Here is a 16,521-nt window from a genome sequence, read left to right as displayed (position 1 = left end):
ATGTCATTCTACGTTAGTTCCCATGATATTTTCTTATGTAGAGCAACGTTGTTCCATTAAAACCTTTGTGTACTTTCTTTTGCTTTCGATAAAACAAGAGCAAATTCAAACGTTTTCATTTATTTTTCGATAAAAATTGCTGCCCGTTTAAATTTGAAATTGGCCGGAAGTGAGCAACGTAAGTCATTTCACTCCTATGTAATATTAAAAAGAATATGAAAATACACTTTAAATTTTCATAAATTATATGCAGGAATAAAAGAAAATTATTGGAATACTTAATTTATATGAAATATTGGAGCATATTTAATAAAAGAAATAGTTCTTATAGATAATTTTCACTTCCATCAAAAACAATTGTTTGTGCTTTTTTTTAAATTTTTACTGTAACTCATTTCAATAAAGAAATCATAATCTTTTTGTCAAAATATCCTTGTTTTATCAGTAAATTAATAAAATCAATTTATTTTACGAATGAAAGAAAAATATGTGCATTTCGTACAAAAAAGAATTTGACGCGCGTAGTGCGATATTTTATTTACGTCATTTCCGACCATATTGCGCGTAGAATTCATTCTTCCGCTGCTCGCCATCTTGTGTTGAACGTACATGCACCTGTGGTTCTTGTTCTAAAACTGATTTCGTCGACTGTAGTATTGTTTTTATTCAATTCGAAGTCCCCCACGAATTGAAAAACATGAGTTACGGTAGGCCACCACCTCGAATTGATGGGATGGTGTCCTTAAAAGTGGACAATCTCACGTACAGAACGACGCCGGAAGATCTGAGACGCGTGTTCGAAAGATGTGGCGAGGTTGGCGACATTTACATACCCAGGGACCGTTTTACTCGAGAAAGTCGCGGATTTGCGTTCGTTAGGTATGTAAAGATCTATTTTTCTTAGTGTTTATCGATTTTTGTGCACATTCTGTTGATTACGATTTATTAGTGTGACGTCATTGTAGTATTCAGATAACGAAGCTTATATATAGCAACAAATATTATGGCCAAACAATTTGTATTTTCTAATAACATATATATATATATATTATATATGTCTAAAATAACATTTTTATTATTGTGAGTCATTGTTTTAGATTCTATGATAAGCGTGATGCGGAAGATGCATTAGATGCCATGGATGGAAGACTGTTAGATGGCAGGGAACTTAGAGTTCAAATGGCCCGATATGGACGACCAACTTCACCACACCGAAGTCGTGGTAGCCGACGACGAGGAAGGTAATTGTTATTAAAACATTTTTATTATATAGAAAATCTGTATACCTTTATGTTGGGATATTTATACCATAGTCCAACACTTATATGTATACTCACTGTGTGATTTGAATTTAGTTTACATATTGTTAAAATTTTTTTTCTCATTGTGAAGATCATCAATAACAGATACTGTGGCTTGCGAAAGTATTTGAATGTTTACTATAAAAAGTTGCTATATCCATATTATATATATTGCATAAAACATTTTGAAACTGTATATATTTATTACAAACATATACTTTGTACAAATTGTCAAAGTATTCGTAAAAAATGTCTATATGTGCTTGAATGTTTTTGTATCCCATTGTATTATATACTAGTAATAATAATATATAGTATATAATAATATAATTATATATAAAAATGTCAATAATTTTGTTCCTTAAAGTACAGCCAATGCAAAATATGCAAACAGTTTGTATCTTTTTTATATAAAATTGAAACTTTTAAAGAATAATTGAAGAAATTAATTGAGCGACATAAAGATTAGGTAAAATACTTAACACGTAATACTATGTAGCTTTGTATCAATAGCCTGTTTGTTTATAGATCACGTAGTAGAAGCAGAGATCGAAGACGCTCGCGTTCTAGATCTCGCAGTAGATCAAGGAGCCGAGATAGAGATCGCAGGCGTTCATATAGTCGAAGCCGCAGCCGCTCGCGTTCCGACAGTAAGAGCTCGCGTGGAAAGTCCCGTTCTCGCAGCAAGTCTCCAGATAGGCAAAAAGACAGTCGCTCCAAATCAAGGTAAGTTTTATGATAATAGATAAAACTTAATTTATTCTTATCACTATACATTCGCTCCGCAAACATCAGTTATAATGTTAAGTGCATCATTGATAATATATATTCATATAATATGATCTTTTTTCCATGCAGGGACTGAAGTAATTGAACCATATACGAGTACAACTGTGAACTGATGCACATGCTGCGAGTGCAGAATAATCGTTTCTTGAGAACAAAAAGGTATTCTATTACCCTCTATATCTAGAGCAACACTGTCGCACGTTCACATTTCTTCTGTCACTTACATATTAATTATGACAACGCACTACTTGGGTTACCAAAAGAAAAGAAAAATGAACCCAATACTAATTTTAATGTAATGTATTTAGATTGTGAGTTTAATAGACTCGCGACGACTTTCATTTGCAAGTTTTTATAATAATTCTTACTCTGTTAAGTGATATATTGTCTCAATGCTTATTTCTGATCAGAAGAAAGTTAATGTGTTTTTCTGGTTTCGCGTGTATGGACATTGTTGTAGCGAAACAGCTTGTTTTGATCAGTAAATTAACATTCATTATTATCCTATTAAGAGCTTCGAAATAACGTGCTGTAGCACCTACATGAATGATCTTTTATTCTGTTCTGGAACAATGGCAGGAATTTCACATCTTGACGATGTTGCGGATAATATTCAAGTTTACACTCTATAAATAATTAAATAAAAGAAATTGTTATTAGTTCGATCACAAAATGTTCTCATCTTATGTTAAAATGTAGTGTGCACAATTCTCAGTACGTCTCGATATAAGTGAGTTATAAATGATTACAGTTTATTCTTTTTCTTTCGTTTCTTGAGTCATTATGAATATTTTAATCTCTATATAGTATATATAAGTAATAAGAAGAAACCAACTGTTTCGATAAAATTGTGAAGTTGTTTTCCAATATTAAAAATTATTTGAACCAAGCAAGGTGGATTAAATATTCCTGGAAATACATGAGGGTGTTAATATGGTAATTAGCAGGTAATGTAAACTGTATGTGGTCGATTTGAGTCCAATTTTTGTACAAAGTTTAAGCTAATTTCCTAAGTCGTAATAACTTGGAATAATTTTTCATTGTTTGTGAATATAACTCGATCGACAAATTATGATTACGACTCGATTAGTCAGAAAAAGTAAAGAAATAAATAAGAAAAATTAAAAGTCGTAATCTATATAGATTATAGACATAAGTTCTGCGTTTCTGTAACAATATATAGGTTTATTTATGTAAGATTGCCATTTATAATAAAGTGTAATAAAATGCAGAAGACGGAACTATTCACATAGTTTTAGACAGTGTTTAAAAACTACATATATAGATGTAGGTAATGCTGTCAGAAAAATAAGTTACTCGAAAATTTTTTATCATTTATATTCGTCTACGAAAAAATTTCGATATCGTAATTATGGATTTTCTTGTATCGAGTACAATGAGAGTAAAACAAAATGTCCCAATTAAGATCATAAGCTTAAGAAATTAACAGTGGTACAATCTTTCATATTTACTTATTACTTACATACTGCTGTTCACTTCTGAATGTTATTAACTTCCTCGAATCTTGTATAAAACAACGCTGTCATTAATCTTAGATAGATCAAATTGTAGAATTTAAGATAATTTAACATTTAACCATTGGTCTTATCTTTAATATTATAATTAATCGATCGTCAAACATCTTTCAACAAAAGAAAAAAAAAGATAAAATTCCTCACACACGGATGTAACACGTTTATTCCTTATAACTAAGTTGTAATTTTATGGTGCCACAGGCGGTGGAAAGGAGTGGCGTGGCGAGTGTAGCTGATGATGGGGTAGCTGAGAGTAAGCAGTAAGCCGAGTAGCAGGGCTGTAAGCAGTTTGCAGTAGCGAGCGGTTGGTGGTCTGGTGAAAGCAGGTTCGCGCTAGTCGATCAGGGCGAGAAAAAGAGAGAAAGTGTGTGAGCGAAAGCTGTTTCTCTCTCTGTGGGGGGTCGGCGTGCAGAAATCGCAGAGGGTACGGTCTCGAGAGTGCAGAGAAATATGCAGAGAGCACGACGAAAAGCCACACGCGGTTGCTGGTCTCGACCATCGTCCGGTTTGCAGGTAGCACGTGAGCATCACCAGACCTCGCAAGCAGCAACTCGACATTTCAACTATTATATCTACCAATTGCTTTGCGCGTTTCTTGAAACAAATCATTTCTCCAGCAATGGTCCGTTCGAAGTCAACTATGTACTATCTTATTTCCAGCTGTGTAGGTCTGATTCGTAAGTTGAACGAGTTTAAATGTCGATTTTCTAAGTACGAATATCCATTTCACAAATTTCTTAACGTCGGCGTATCAAGATGTATTTCATTTCGCTTCAATGGTTCATTTTATACAATTTTCAAATTAGTTTCTTCCAAGGTACTAATCTACGCCCAATTTTAAATACAGATCTTTCAATTTTGACTTTCACTTTTTTTTAAGTAGTTAATGAAATTGAAAACGTATCTATCGTTAATATCGTTTTCGATATAACCTATAACGATTCCAATTTTTATATGATCATCGCTTGAAACACTTGCCGCCACATTACAAATAATTGGGAAAGTTTCGAGGGTGGGCAGTGGGATCCTTTTGTTTTTCCTGTGTTCTTTTTTCAGGTGTCACCGAACGTCGATAGAGTAGTAAGTATTTTAGAGGTAAGGTAATGTTGCAGTAAATAAAAGATTTTTTAAGGGGAAGAATATAAATCTTTGTAGAGATGTGAAGGGTTTGATCAATAAAGAATTCTTGTCGAAGAAATAGAACTTTTTATTCCTCACTTGTATCAATGGAAAATTTAAAACCTAATTATCCAAAGATAATTTTTCGTTCTTTTTTCTAAATAGTGTAAATCTAAATTCTTCGTTATCCTACAAGTCGAATAATTTAACAATAGTAACAAAAAATATATTACATTTTTTTGATAAGCATTTCAGTTGCAATCATACATGATCATTCTTAATTATGATCATCAATAAATTTTTCTATCATTTACATTAAAGTGAAAAGATGTAATATTCTAAAAAATATTTTAATATTACACTATGCTAATGATCTTTGAATGGCTTGATGCGTATAGTTATACGAAGCGTATTATAGTACACGTGTCATTTAGATATTTCTATATCAACTCGAGCATGACACGAAAATTTATATATAATGCAAAAGATTTATAGACTATTTATCTTTATCCTTATCTCCTGTAGGCTTGAAAATATACAATTTGCAGTAAAGAGCTGCAATGTATAACGTAAGTGCTATGATATGACCAGAGAAATATACAAGTTTGTAGTAAGCTAGAGTTTCTTTGAAATCTAATACTAAGAATGATATTCCCAAATACGCCATGCAAGTTGTTTTCTCATACCATCCTAACAAATACCACAATTTTCTGGCCTAAAAAACGAAAGTTACATAAATTAAAATTTCAATTAATAGTTATGAATAGATATCAAAAATAGAACTTACGATACTGTTTTCAGCGGCTTGCTGATAAAATTTGTAGAATATGTCCTCTGATAACAGAAAAAGAGGAATCTGACAGAAGCAAACAGCATAGCCAGCTGACCAACCATGCCAAACAGCAGAAAGTAATAGGGTTAAGAGAGCTCGCATATTTTTCATTGGCAGTCGTTTATAGATGTAGACACCAAACCAATATTGAACACAATTGTTCCATGTTTTCATAGCTGTTCTTGTCGAATTGCATTTTTCTAATTTCCAAACATTCATATTATATACAGTTTCAAAATCCAATTCCTCGTTCTCCAGTTTCTCAGGTGTTTTAGCTCTGTAACGTTTAGTTGCTATATTTTTGTTCCAAATAATGAATATTATTACAGGGAAAAGGATGCTCTTACAATGTTTCTGTTGTTTTATAATCTTTGGGACCTAGTCCTTGTATAGGCTTACATCTAGTAGGATATGCTCCTAGTCCAGCCATTTGACATCCACATTCTGCTAAACCCATTCCAATGTACATTCTTACTCGAAAAAGGACGAATGTAGGATACATATAAAAGTGTCTATAAAGGAAAGATCTTTCTGCATATTCTTCTGTTAAAATATACTGAAATACAAAGTGAAACTTAATCATTTATAATTCTACCTATATATGTTGGTAAAATGAAAACTGATATTACTCTGACGGGATAGTAGTAATTCATTATGAAGAATAGGACAACAAAGAATGTAGTTTGTTTCAGTTTGTATAGCGTGACAGGCCATGGATCTACTACTTTAGAGAATGGCTTATATAGATGGTCCCAATATGTTCTATACCGATAGTATGGTCCTGTAGAGAGAAATATTACATTTAATATAATATCAAAATTAGATTAATTATAGTTACTTAAAGTATCATAGAATTACCAGTCAAAAGGCCCATATAGCCAAAACCATAATGAAAAACATCTAAAAATCCAACATTTTTTATTGCTTCATTATCTACTCCTTCTGGATCATCAGCTGGAGGATTAATAGCTGCATTTAGTTCAAACGCTAGTCCAGATAATTTTAGTGTTAAGATCATCAGTATGAGATTTGTATGAGTTGATGGTACTGGTAAACCAATATAATCCCCTAATCGAGATATAACAAGTAGAAAGAAGAATGAAAAGATAAAGCTGACAATATGAGATTTCCTGCAAATAACAACAAATTGAGAAATGACATTAACTAGTTTTATAAAAGAATGGAATATGAACAGAAAATTTATAAGGAGCGTTTATTATTAAAAAAATTTTGTTTGTTTTATGTTACATAATATTAAGTAGGAAGTGATAATAAATTTTTGCATCTCACATAAAATAAAATGATAAACACTAGTTCAAAGAACGGGGATTTTCTTTATATTAATATTTCCATTCGGCAATCAAGTTACAATTGGTGGTAATTTGATACTTAACAAGCACTAATTATGTCTTTTAAGAATAGTGCATTATTGAGATATATATATCTAAAAATGACACAGTTAATTTGATCTGTACATTTGTAATTTTAGATAAGATCGAAATATAAGAAAATCATATCGTACAAAGTAAGTAGATACGATGACATTATCAAAAATAATTTTAAAAATATTTCACTTAAAATTGAGTTAATAATTTTGACACATTATGACACACAATTGATAAGCTAAAACGCTCCTTGCTTAAATCGACAAATAAATATAATTAACGAATTAATATATCATACTTTGGTGAGATGTTGGTTATAATAATAGCGTTAATCAGAGAAAAAACCAAAGGGAAAAGTATATAACTTCCTGAGACAACTCCTGTTAATAGGATGCCAATTAACGTGCCGGTCCATTTCTTCACCTCTGGATCTTCTATTTTTCGATAATAAAACCCGACGAATACACAAAACAACAACAGTGTGACGTAAACTACATCCGTCCACATCGTATCAGCTCAGTTGTAGAAACTTTACTGTGTCTTCTTTCTATCCTATCCCATTTCCTCCGTCCCACCGACTACAGTTAAATTGTACGTAATCAAATCGGTGAACTTTGTACGTTAATAAATCGGATATTATTACTATACAATTACTAAAAAATTTTGGTGATTTGCATTTATTCACAAGCTTCTTTTTTTATTTAAATTTCGGTAATTTGTAATTTAAATGATAGAAACATTCGACCGTATATCTTTGCTTCTCTTGTAAATTACAGACAAATGCAATATGTATATCATTGATTTTTTGCTGAGTCAATAATTTAGCAGGGCGTAGTTATATTTACTAAAGTAATTTAAATAATAATTATATATAATTTAAAAACTAAATATTAGGAACATCTTTCTTTGCAGATTGCAAGTAAACATAATATTTTATTGATTATTTTGTTGAATTGTCAACTTAGTAAAATAAGATTATATGTCAGGTGGGAGATATTGAATAATAATGCAGGTATAGTTTAGTTATTGTAATAATTATATTTATGTATAATTAAACAAGGATATTTCCATCAAACGCATTCTGTAAATGCGCGAATTGATTCATTCAATTAGTATCAATATGAAAGTAGATTTTTTAACTGTTCATCATTGTTAATGTAATAATAGCTGTGACATCAAATATTTTTTAATTGACTCGAGTTAAAACGTTCTAGGATTTTTTGCCAAGAGCTTTTTGCCTAAGTTCCGTTTTCCTCTGAAGAGCGAGTTCTTTTTGTTTCTTTTCAGCTTCTCGCTTTTTAGCTGCTTCCTCCCGTTGTTGTTTAACTATAGCTAATCGTGCTAGATCCGCGCGTGCTTCTTCCGTTTTACCTGCCGCGTGTAATTTCTGATAGTTTGCATATGCTCTCTGCCTTTCTAGTTGTTCCCTAAAAAAGAAGAGAAAAGTGAGTTCTCCAATCTTTACATGTTACGAACTTCTGTATGTTTCATTGATTTTTACCGTTCTCTACGAGATAAATCTGGTTTTGCTGTGTCTAATGATTGATTTAATTGAGATAATTTTTTTGCTTTCTTTTGTACCCTATTTGGATTTTCAACTTGAATTAAATTTTCTACACCCTTTGTCTTTCCCTGCAAATTAAAAGAAGAAAGGAAAATTATCATTTATCGATTATTATAAATCTCTATCGATTAATTTACCTCAGTTTCCGATTCTGATTCTGAGTCGCTGTTGGTATCTGTCCCCGAGGAACTATTATTTTTTACTGAATCACCGTGTGCTTTGGGTTCATCTTCCTCATCACTTGAACTATCCTTTCCTTTGTTCTTCTAAAAAAACAATATCATTATAACTTTTAAATATGAAGGGTTTCGTTTACATTAATGAATTTTTATTTACCAGCCCCCTAAGTAAAATTTATGTTACATTTTTCGAAAGAACAAATGCAAGTGGAAAGAACAGATGAAACAAATCATCTAAGGATCTATCCATCGCTTTTGAGTCTTAAGAATTTTCTGAAGGTTTGTGCCCGGTTCTCTCAAACGGTTGCACATGGAGCATCGTGCTCCATGAAAAATCTCAGTAATGGTGCGCACAATCACGCTCAACCGTCAAAGGATAATTCGACCTTACGTACTTAATAATAATATCTAAGCCGTCGTGCTGTTGGTTAACTTAAAAATACTGACTCTCCACTGGAGCTTTTTTTCCTCCTGGCGTCGTTGCTCCTCCAGTTCCTCGGGGTTAGTGAAGTGACGACTCCGGCCTTTGTAACTGACATATTTACCTAAAGGAAAGCCGTCTTTTTAGATCCAAATTCGTTCGTCGAGGTCATAACATACGAAATTGCGTTTTTCTCGCCAAGAAATGTGGTGGGGAAGAAATGATGATAACTGTGTGTGTCGAGTGTGAAATAAATAATAATTTGTCCGTGCTTACCGCGTGGCATTTTTTCGAACCAATTGATCACGTCAATTTAATGATTTTTGTACGGAAATTTGAAGGAAAATACCTCTTCTCCGCTGTGAGAGAGAGGAATTACGTTTAATGTCAGATTAATACTGCACTGCTGCTTATTTGGTCGTCAACCACGAGCTCTAGCGGCATGAACCATTGCATAGAATATTTGCCTGCATGGTTGGTAACGTTCGTAGGTTTATTGAAACAATTCAAGGGCAGAAATAAAAAATTTTTATTTCACAATTTGCGTATGTTACAAATATGCTAATAAGTTGATCTTTATATCGTAGCAACACGTAAACTCGATCAAATATTTAATGACTTGGTTAGAATTGAATGCTCGTCTCTACGTACGAATGTAAGTTTCATAGTTATTTATTCGTTTACTATAAATATTAATGTTTATATTTCAATGTTATTCCGATTACAATTTTCAATTTAAAATATGTAAATTTGATTATATAATCTTTGCGAAACAATAATTAACATGTTGAAAACTTGAGCTCTGTCGTGTTTTCCGCTCTTGAACAACATACTTCATGCTTTAATGACTGATATATGTATGTAACATGTTAACGTATCAATTGCCAGATAACTTGAGCAAACTAAATTTATTTTCTCAAAAATCTTATAAAATTATTCAATTTATCTCGTTTTTTATATTCCAGCTAATTTCATTTTTTTGTAACAGTTATAGATAGTAAAGTTATCGCGAGAGACACGTTTTTCAAACTAATCTCATTTCGCGGTATAAAATAACATGTGTTCATAGGATATTTATGAATTTTTTAGTTTGTCTACAAACACGAAATCGTGAAGTAATTGGATGCATCTGACACGGTTGTATTGGGTGCCAATTGGCTACTAATCGGTCAGTATTGAGTAGCAAGTGCAAGTCATTCCGTGCATAAAATTTCTCGTCAAAACACCTAACGCAGAATTTATCATGCATCTGTCTGCAATTCCAACTTACAGGTAGTGAAATTTTTTATTTTCAATTTAACCGTTTCTATTACTATGGAAATTCAATTCCTTATTAAAAAAATGTTATAGTTATAATTACAGTTAATTATTTAGTATCAGATCGTTATTGAAGTTTGAACCGAAACGTTTGTTAGATTTTTACCATTGAATTTAAATTGTAAAATTCTGATTATTATTATTTTGTATTATGAGATATGCATTTCTTTTTTGCATGTTTTTTTTAAATTGGAAAACAAAATATGATTATTGAGTAAAAAATGTTGAGAATATTAGGGCTCAAGTCTCACTACTTCGACAAGAATAGTCTTGTAGAAGCGTAAGAAATTATTTAACGACTGGTACTGGTGATTCACACTGTTCTTTTTTCTCTCGTTTATCATGTTATGCGTAAGTGGCGGTTGCTTGTTCGTGCTTGGTCACTATTGGCCACGTTCTTTTAGTCTTCAATTTATATTATTTAAGAACAATTGACTTGGTCGACCGGTTGCTTTTTAGGGGGACCAATCTGAGTTCCGACCGTCCATAATATTAAAAGAGTCATATATATAATACTTTATGTAACTTGCAATAAATTTCTGTCCTAGTATAAATTGTTTATTCTATTCATAGTTATTCATAGAATGCTATTTCAGTCCTAGAATATAATATTGATATCGCATAATTTTAGAGATTCGAATTGTTACAAATATCAATTATTTTGTATTAAATTTTCCTTATCATTTTTAAAAGATTGTTATTTTGTTGATTAGAAAATTTATGGGTTGTTGGATAGCATTATAAGATAAAAGCCATTTTTTAAATAAATATTAATCAATGAAGCAACAATCTTTCATGAAATAACAATGAAAATCTTATTAAAATTCCTTTTGCGATGTTTATAAAGTTTCCAATAATATTTCAAGATTAAATCAACTTTTTAAATAAATATTAATTGCTTTGTTTTGATCCAAATAGCGTTCGAACGAAAGCGCTTTTATTGACGATTCAATATGGCGGGCTTTTGTATCCTACTGCCACCTAACGGCGCTTTCCCAAAGTAGATTACGATTCGAAAAGGAAGCAGCCAGTCTGTTTCGGGTATTTGGACTGGTTGGATGTATACGGATCGTGTTCTTAAATGTTAGCCGGTGACTGACTGTTTTGATGTGCTCTAATGTCATTCACTTGAACAAGTCGTGAAATCGAACTCTATTTGTTCGCGAGTGCTCGCTGTTCTGTAATCGTGGAATACATCATTCGAACTTCTGTCGCTTTCGAAACCGATAATTCGATTGCTCTTTCGAGATTCGCGAGAAGTGTGTCAAAGTCGATGTAACGTGTTTCTGTGCGTCCATAGTCAACCGTAGCTGTAAGTGTCTCCGGGCTTCGGATACGGTTCCCATATTCCAATAAAAAATGGTAAGTCACCGAAAGTATCATTTCATAATATTGACGTTACAAATTATGTAATCGCGAGGAAAGTAACTTGATAGAGGAAATCATTGTGATTGTCGTTCTGATTATATTTTCGTCAGTGCTGTCAAAATATTTGGGTGTCGATAAAATCTCGATTAACCGCTTTGCCCTGTGGTATGGAATCAGTAAAGCATTTTTGAGATATTTAAGGCTTCAAAAATCTACAGAATGCATATAACATGCAAAAATATATGTTTAAAATATTCAAAGTAGATCAATTATTATGACGTTTAGTAGATAAGACAAATGTTTATTCAGATTCCAATTTTTTAATTAAAAAATCAAAGAAATATAATATCGTATTCATTATGTTATTCGTTATGTGGAATGAAGTTAAATATAATAGATTCAATTTTAATTCTGACTTTAATTCAATATTACAAGATTATCGAATGGATTATCGAATATACCAATTACGTAAATACAATATTTCAATGTTTCGTCTTAGACGATATACGAATGGACCAATCACACGATATATTGTTTGAAAAGGACCAATTACAACGACAGCAGATTCTACTTGACATATGTAGGTATTAAAGTAATATTTCAGTTTAACAAGGACCAATCACGAGATATATTGTTTGAGAAGAACCAATCACATCGTTCGAAGGATATTTTACTGGTATTAAAAAATACAATTTTGATTTTAACTTCACTTCAAAATTAAAAGATTATAAATAAGTTAACTAGTTAGTTATAGTTTATCCTTTACCTCCAGTTTACGAATCATTGATATAAATTGCGTGTAACATATATGTAAATGTTTCGCATTAGATCGAAGAATTAAATAGCTAACGTTGACGTATATGGTTAGGGAAAAATTGATATGGCAAGAGGTTAATTCGATCGAATCGTCGCAGAGCTCGTATCGCGTGTGAATGAATCTTGGACGGAGCTGTGCATCGATGATGACAGCTTCGTAGAGCAGTCAAGGTTATTTCATTTCTCTCACTGTGCCTCATGAATGGATACCTGTTCTCTTTGCCCTTTAATCACCGTAAAAAATCCTAGAAATACCATCAGATGGTATACTCGATGGAAAATCTCACGTATACACACTTTTATACTAATCTAAACGTTATTTTATGGGCATCTCTATAAATCAAGCAGCCTCGTAGATGGAATATTCCATAATCGAGAACTTGAAATGAATATAAGTAACGAACGAAGACTGATTTTTTAAATTGAAGAGGGTATAAACTTTACGACTGATTGAGACTCAAGTGTCAGAACAATTTATCTTATTTAATCTTATATCTTTCCATTTACAAAATTGTACTTTAGGTGAATTATTGCTTTTACCAATATTATATTTAAGATTAATAGATAAATATTCCATAGATAGATAAATGTTCCATTGTGACTACAGAAAGTATCGCACGTAACCTTATTTAAGCACTTTTTTTTTATCACCTCCTTTCCTTGTATCGCTTTCATAGTATTAAATTTTTGTAGTTATATGCAAGTACTACTAAATGATATGAAACTTGATATACCAAGGTATACATATAATATATAACAAGGTATATTATAACAATACAACGATGTAAAAGTACCCTTTGCAGCCACTGTATTTCTCAATTTTATCGAACAATTTTATCTTTTACTCAATCATATACTCAAATACTATGTTTTTCCAAGTATTCTACGCAAGATCACGTGGAAAATACAAATTCTTAAAAACGAATAACTCTGTACAACGACAGTTCAGTTTGTAAGCAGTAAGAGCATCCCCTGGCGTATTTACGGCAGAGATGCACTTACGTGGATACTTTTAACATTCGGTTGGAGTCATTGCCACGCTTTATAAATATTCAACCGTTCTATAAACGCGTCGGCTAAGCGTCGTATCACGTGCACCGCTTCTCGTCGCGTTTTCTTACCACCGACACATATGATGCATTCTCGTCGTCGATACGGCGTTTCCTCTCGCGCCGGTGCGTGTCTCGCCACTGCTACGATGTTTTGATCGTTGCGTTGCATCTGCATACGCGTCGCGCTAATTGCTTCACGTTCCTGCCTGCCCTTAATTGTTCTCATAAATGTAACGAGCGCATCGTCTCCGTGTTACGGTGACGAATGGTCAGTTTCACGATACACTGAATATCTTATGAGCACCGGTATCGCACATTGGTCTTATTTTATTGCTCATGAAATTATACAGGGTGGTTGGTAACTGGTGGCACAAGTGGAAAAGGAAGACGAAAATATAGAATAAAAATTCCTTTTTGTTGTTTTTAAATTTTTCCATCGAGACAACGATCCACAGTGAGATCCGTTATAACGAGACGCGATACAGTGCGCGCGTACCGAGCGAAAATTCAAAGTCGATTTTTTCGAAAAAAAGCCTCGAACGAAAAATTTGTATTGTATATTTTCGACTTCTTTTTTCGCGTAGAATCACCCCCTTTTCGCTTCTACCACCAGTTACCAACCACCCCGTATATACTATGCTCGAGAATGTTTAACATTACATCGATTGTTTTTTTGCATTTTAAATTAGAATATTAAAATATCGCCGCGTAGATTAGAACGTCCTTAACATTCGCTGCCTTGTTAATTTTTTATGTTTCAAGTCAGAGTTTCTTTAGCAGTTTAGGAAATTCGTATACGAACACGATTATTTGTGCAGCGTTAAATGCACGATTTTTCAAAATGTACAGTTTATTTATCGTAAAATCATAGAACGGTAATTTCAGTAGTTTATCTTGCAGACATTTGATTTGGCGAAAGGCTTGCCACCAGATCATCGTAGAAATGCGATCAATTTTGCAGCAGGAGTTCACCATTGTAATGGAAGATCACACGTCTGTGGGAAAATTGGTATCATCCGTAAGCAATTCTCCCTTCCTTCTTCTTGAAACGTGCTGGCTCTCGAATCCTCACAATTTCTTACGTGTGTTCGCTTCTTGAAAATTCCAGGTTCCCAATTCTTCGTTTTCCAGCGATCGCTTTCATGAAATTCCTCAAGGTTTATTTCACAAGAAGAGATTCAAGTCTCTAATGACAAAGCGGTTAATGGAAAGACACGATTGTGTTAAGAATTTCATCGTGACGAAACACGCAGTGATCTCGTCGAAAATAAATATATTATATACCCGTCGGTTGGGCATTATCGGCTAAGGCAAGACACGGGCACGAGTGCTCGTGCAAGTCTTTTCATTCAGAAGTAATGGATTTCCAATAATTCACGCTCACAACTAAAACCACCAGTCAAAGAGTATCGCATACATGCACGAGCGCAGGGTTAAGAGTCGGGTAGCTCGGACATTTTTTCTTTTTTCTACCTTGACGATATTGAAGGCCCGTGGATTGACAGATGACGCGTTAAACGTTAACTTTGATCCCTTTATCGTCCAAGGGCTTTTGCTTTATTCCTCGTATCCTTAATTTATGCTCGGTTTATGCTCAATTCTCTGTCGTATCTTTAATACCTCAGAATTAGAATTTTCCATTCAACTTTGAAGCGTAAGAGAAAGAAAAAGTTATTCGCGTTATCGGCTAAGTAGCTTCTTAACGTCAGTTTGGTTGCTCTTACGGAACAGACTTGTAGAAGATTTTATACTTATTTAGAATTCCCTCCACTGTTTGTATTTTATTGTAAAAATTGTATTTATAGTGTTGTATGTTTAGTAATTGTAACATAGTGTTGAAGTTATTCTCTTCACAACTTCCTCCTCTGTTATGTACTATATCATACTACATCGATTATTCTCGTAATGTTAGCGTAATGTTAAATTTATATAGAGTCGTATGTAACGTTGTATTCGCAATATGCGTTGGAAATGATATTCATGGTGTTAGATCCGTTCTACCTACGATTGTAATTTTTCCAAAACGGAGATAAGTACAGGAAACAATGTGTAAAATCTGCATTTATCTGGAGAATACGTTTGCCAATTTATGCAAGAATTTACGAATACTTACAACAATATCTGAAAGTAGAGATTTTTCTACTAAAGTTGAACTTTACATTCGGTTCCCTTAAATTACAAACTTTGCCACTTGGCCATTAATCTCTGCGAAGCTTCTCCGACTCGTTAATCATAATAACCGTTCTATACCAAAAATTCATCCCATACCAAAGAATCATTTTTCTTTGTTTCTTTGTTCGAATTAATCTTTCTCTGTCGAATTCGTACGAAACAACCATCTCTCCCCATCTCGAATTCGCAGTCCAAAGATCGTGCTACTTCCCCGCTAAACTTTCCGAAGCTCCTCCGATTTTCATTCATCGTAACCGATTAATGCAAAAAATTCGTTCCCCCTCTTCCTGATTTTATCCCAAGCGATCGCGCTCCTTCTTGCTTCCAACGTACGTCGAACACTCGTTCCTCTCTGCCGATTCTGTACCAGAGAATCGTTCTTCGTCTAGATCTTCCGCGAAACATCCGTTACTTGTCAAACGTATGAAAAACCCTGTAACGAAAAAAGGGTGGAAGAAGAAACGAGCGAGTGGCAAAAACACGGAGGAACGTAACGGACTCGGAAGATCGCGCGTGAAATCACTTTCGTTGTGAAAATCGGTACGCTCGCGCATCGATGGCGCGATTATAATCGGCACGTGCAGCTAGTAACGGCATTCCTGGTTGCCGTTCCCTCGCGAAAGCGGCTTGTTTCGACGCTCTGTCCCGAGAACTAGGCGAATCCGACTCGT

General features: G+C 33.4%; 4 protein-coding genes across 7 annotated transcripts in view; 2 read left to right on the top strand and 2 right to left on the bottom strand.

The window, feature by feature from the left end:
* The first annotated feature begins 562 nt into the window (after positions 1 to 562).
* LOC100747669 (serine/arginine-rich splicing factor 2) lies at positions 563 to 4,819 on the top strand. 2 transcript variants are annotated; one of them, XR_001102534.3, is made up of 5 exons: positions 563 to 879; positions 1,098 to 1,241; positions 1,830 to 2,027; positions 2,160 to 2,249; positions 3,827 to 4,819. XR_001102534.3 is itself a non-coding variant. In XM_003485068.4 (4 exons), exons 1-4 carry the CDS (start codon positions 698 to 700, stop codon positions 2,164 to 2,166), a joined length of 531 nt encoding a protein of 176 aa, XP_003485116.1. In that variant the 5' UTR covers positions 563 to 697; the 3' UTR covers positions 2,167 to 3,321. The 2 variants fall into 2 exon arrangements, 1 of the variants encoding a protein (XP_003485116.1); XM_003485068.4 differs by lacking the exon at positions 3,827 to 4,819 and having other exon boundaries at positions 2,160 to 3,321.
* LOC100747547 (lysophospholipid acyltransferase 7) lies at positions 4,815 to 7,752 on the bottom strand. Of its 2 annotated transcripts, XM_024369816.2 has the most exons (7): positions 7,637 to 7,752; positions 7,260 to 7,539; positions 6,435 to 6,706; positions 6,206 to 6,357; positions 5,924 to 6,132; positions 5,532 to 5,853; positions 5,241 to 5,459 (listed from the first exon to the last, which is right to left on the bottom strand). In XM_024369816.2, exons 2-7 carry the CDS (start codon positions 7,466 to 7,468, stop codon positions 5,241 to 5,243), a joined length of 1,383 nt encoding a protein of 460 aa, XP_024225584.1. In that variant the 5' UTR covers positions 7,469 to 7,539; positions 7,637 to 7,752. The 2 variants fall into 2 exon arrangements, with proteins under 2 accessions (XP_003485115.1, XP_024225584.1); XM_003485067.4 differs by lacking the exon at positions 7,637 to 7,752 and having other exon boundaries at positions 4,815 to 5,459; positions 7,260 to 7,468.
* A 224-nt stretch (positions 7,753 to 7,976) lies between these two features.
* LOC100747391 (28 kDa heat- and acid-stable phosphoprotein) lies at positions 7,977 to 9,600 on the bottom strand. The gene is made up of 5 exons (XM_003485066.2): positions 9,402 to 9,600; positions 9,152 to 9,249; positions 8,663 to 8,791; positions 8,463 to 8,593; positions 7,977 to 8,388 (listed from the first exon to the last, which is right to left on the bottom strand). Exons 1-5 carry the CDS (start codon positions 9,409 to 9,411, stop codon positions 8,172 to 8,174), a joined length of 585 nt encoding a protein of 194 aa, XP_003485114.1. The 5' UTR covers positions 9,412 to 9,600; the 3' UTR covers positions 7,977 to 8,171.
* A 776-nt stretch (positions 9,601 to 10,376) lies between these two features.
* Positions 10,377 to 16,521, top strand: part of LOC100747272 (ADP-ribosylation factor-like protein 4C) — a 52,026-nt gene continuing 45,881 nt past the window's right edge. Inside the window, exon 1 of one of the 2 annotated variants that reach the window (XM_012389376.3) lies at positions 10,377 to 10,397. The gene's annotated coding sequence lies outside the window, so the exon portion shown is untranslated. Of the gene's footprint in view, positions 10,398 to 11,469; positions 11,805 to 16,521 lie in introns of those variants that run through there. The other variant, XM_012389369.3, reaches the window with a different exon arrangement.

The sequence above is a fragment of the Bombus impatiens genome, unplaced genomic scaffold, assembly GCF_000188095.3.
Source record: "Bombus impatiens unplaced genomic scaffold, BIMP_2.2 scf_0036, whole genome shotgun sequence".
Taxonomy (NCBI): Eukaryota; Metazoa; Arthropoda; class Insecta; order Hymenoptera; family Apidae; genus Bombus; species Bombus impatiens.
The sequence above is the reverse complement of the archived record's forward strand: the minus strand, read 5'-3'. Positions and strand labels throughout refer to the sequence as shown.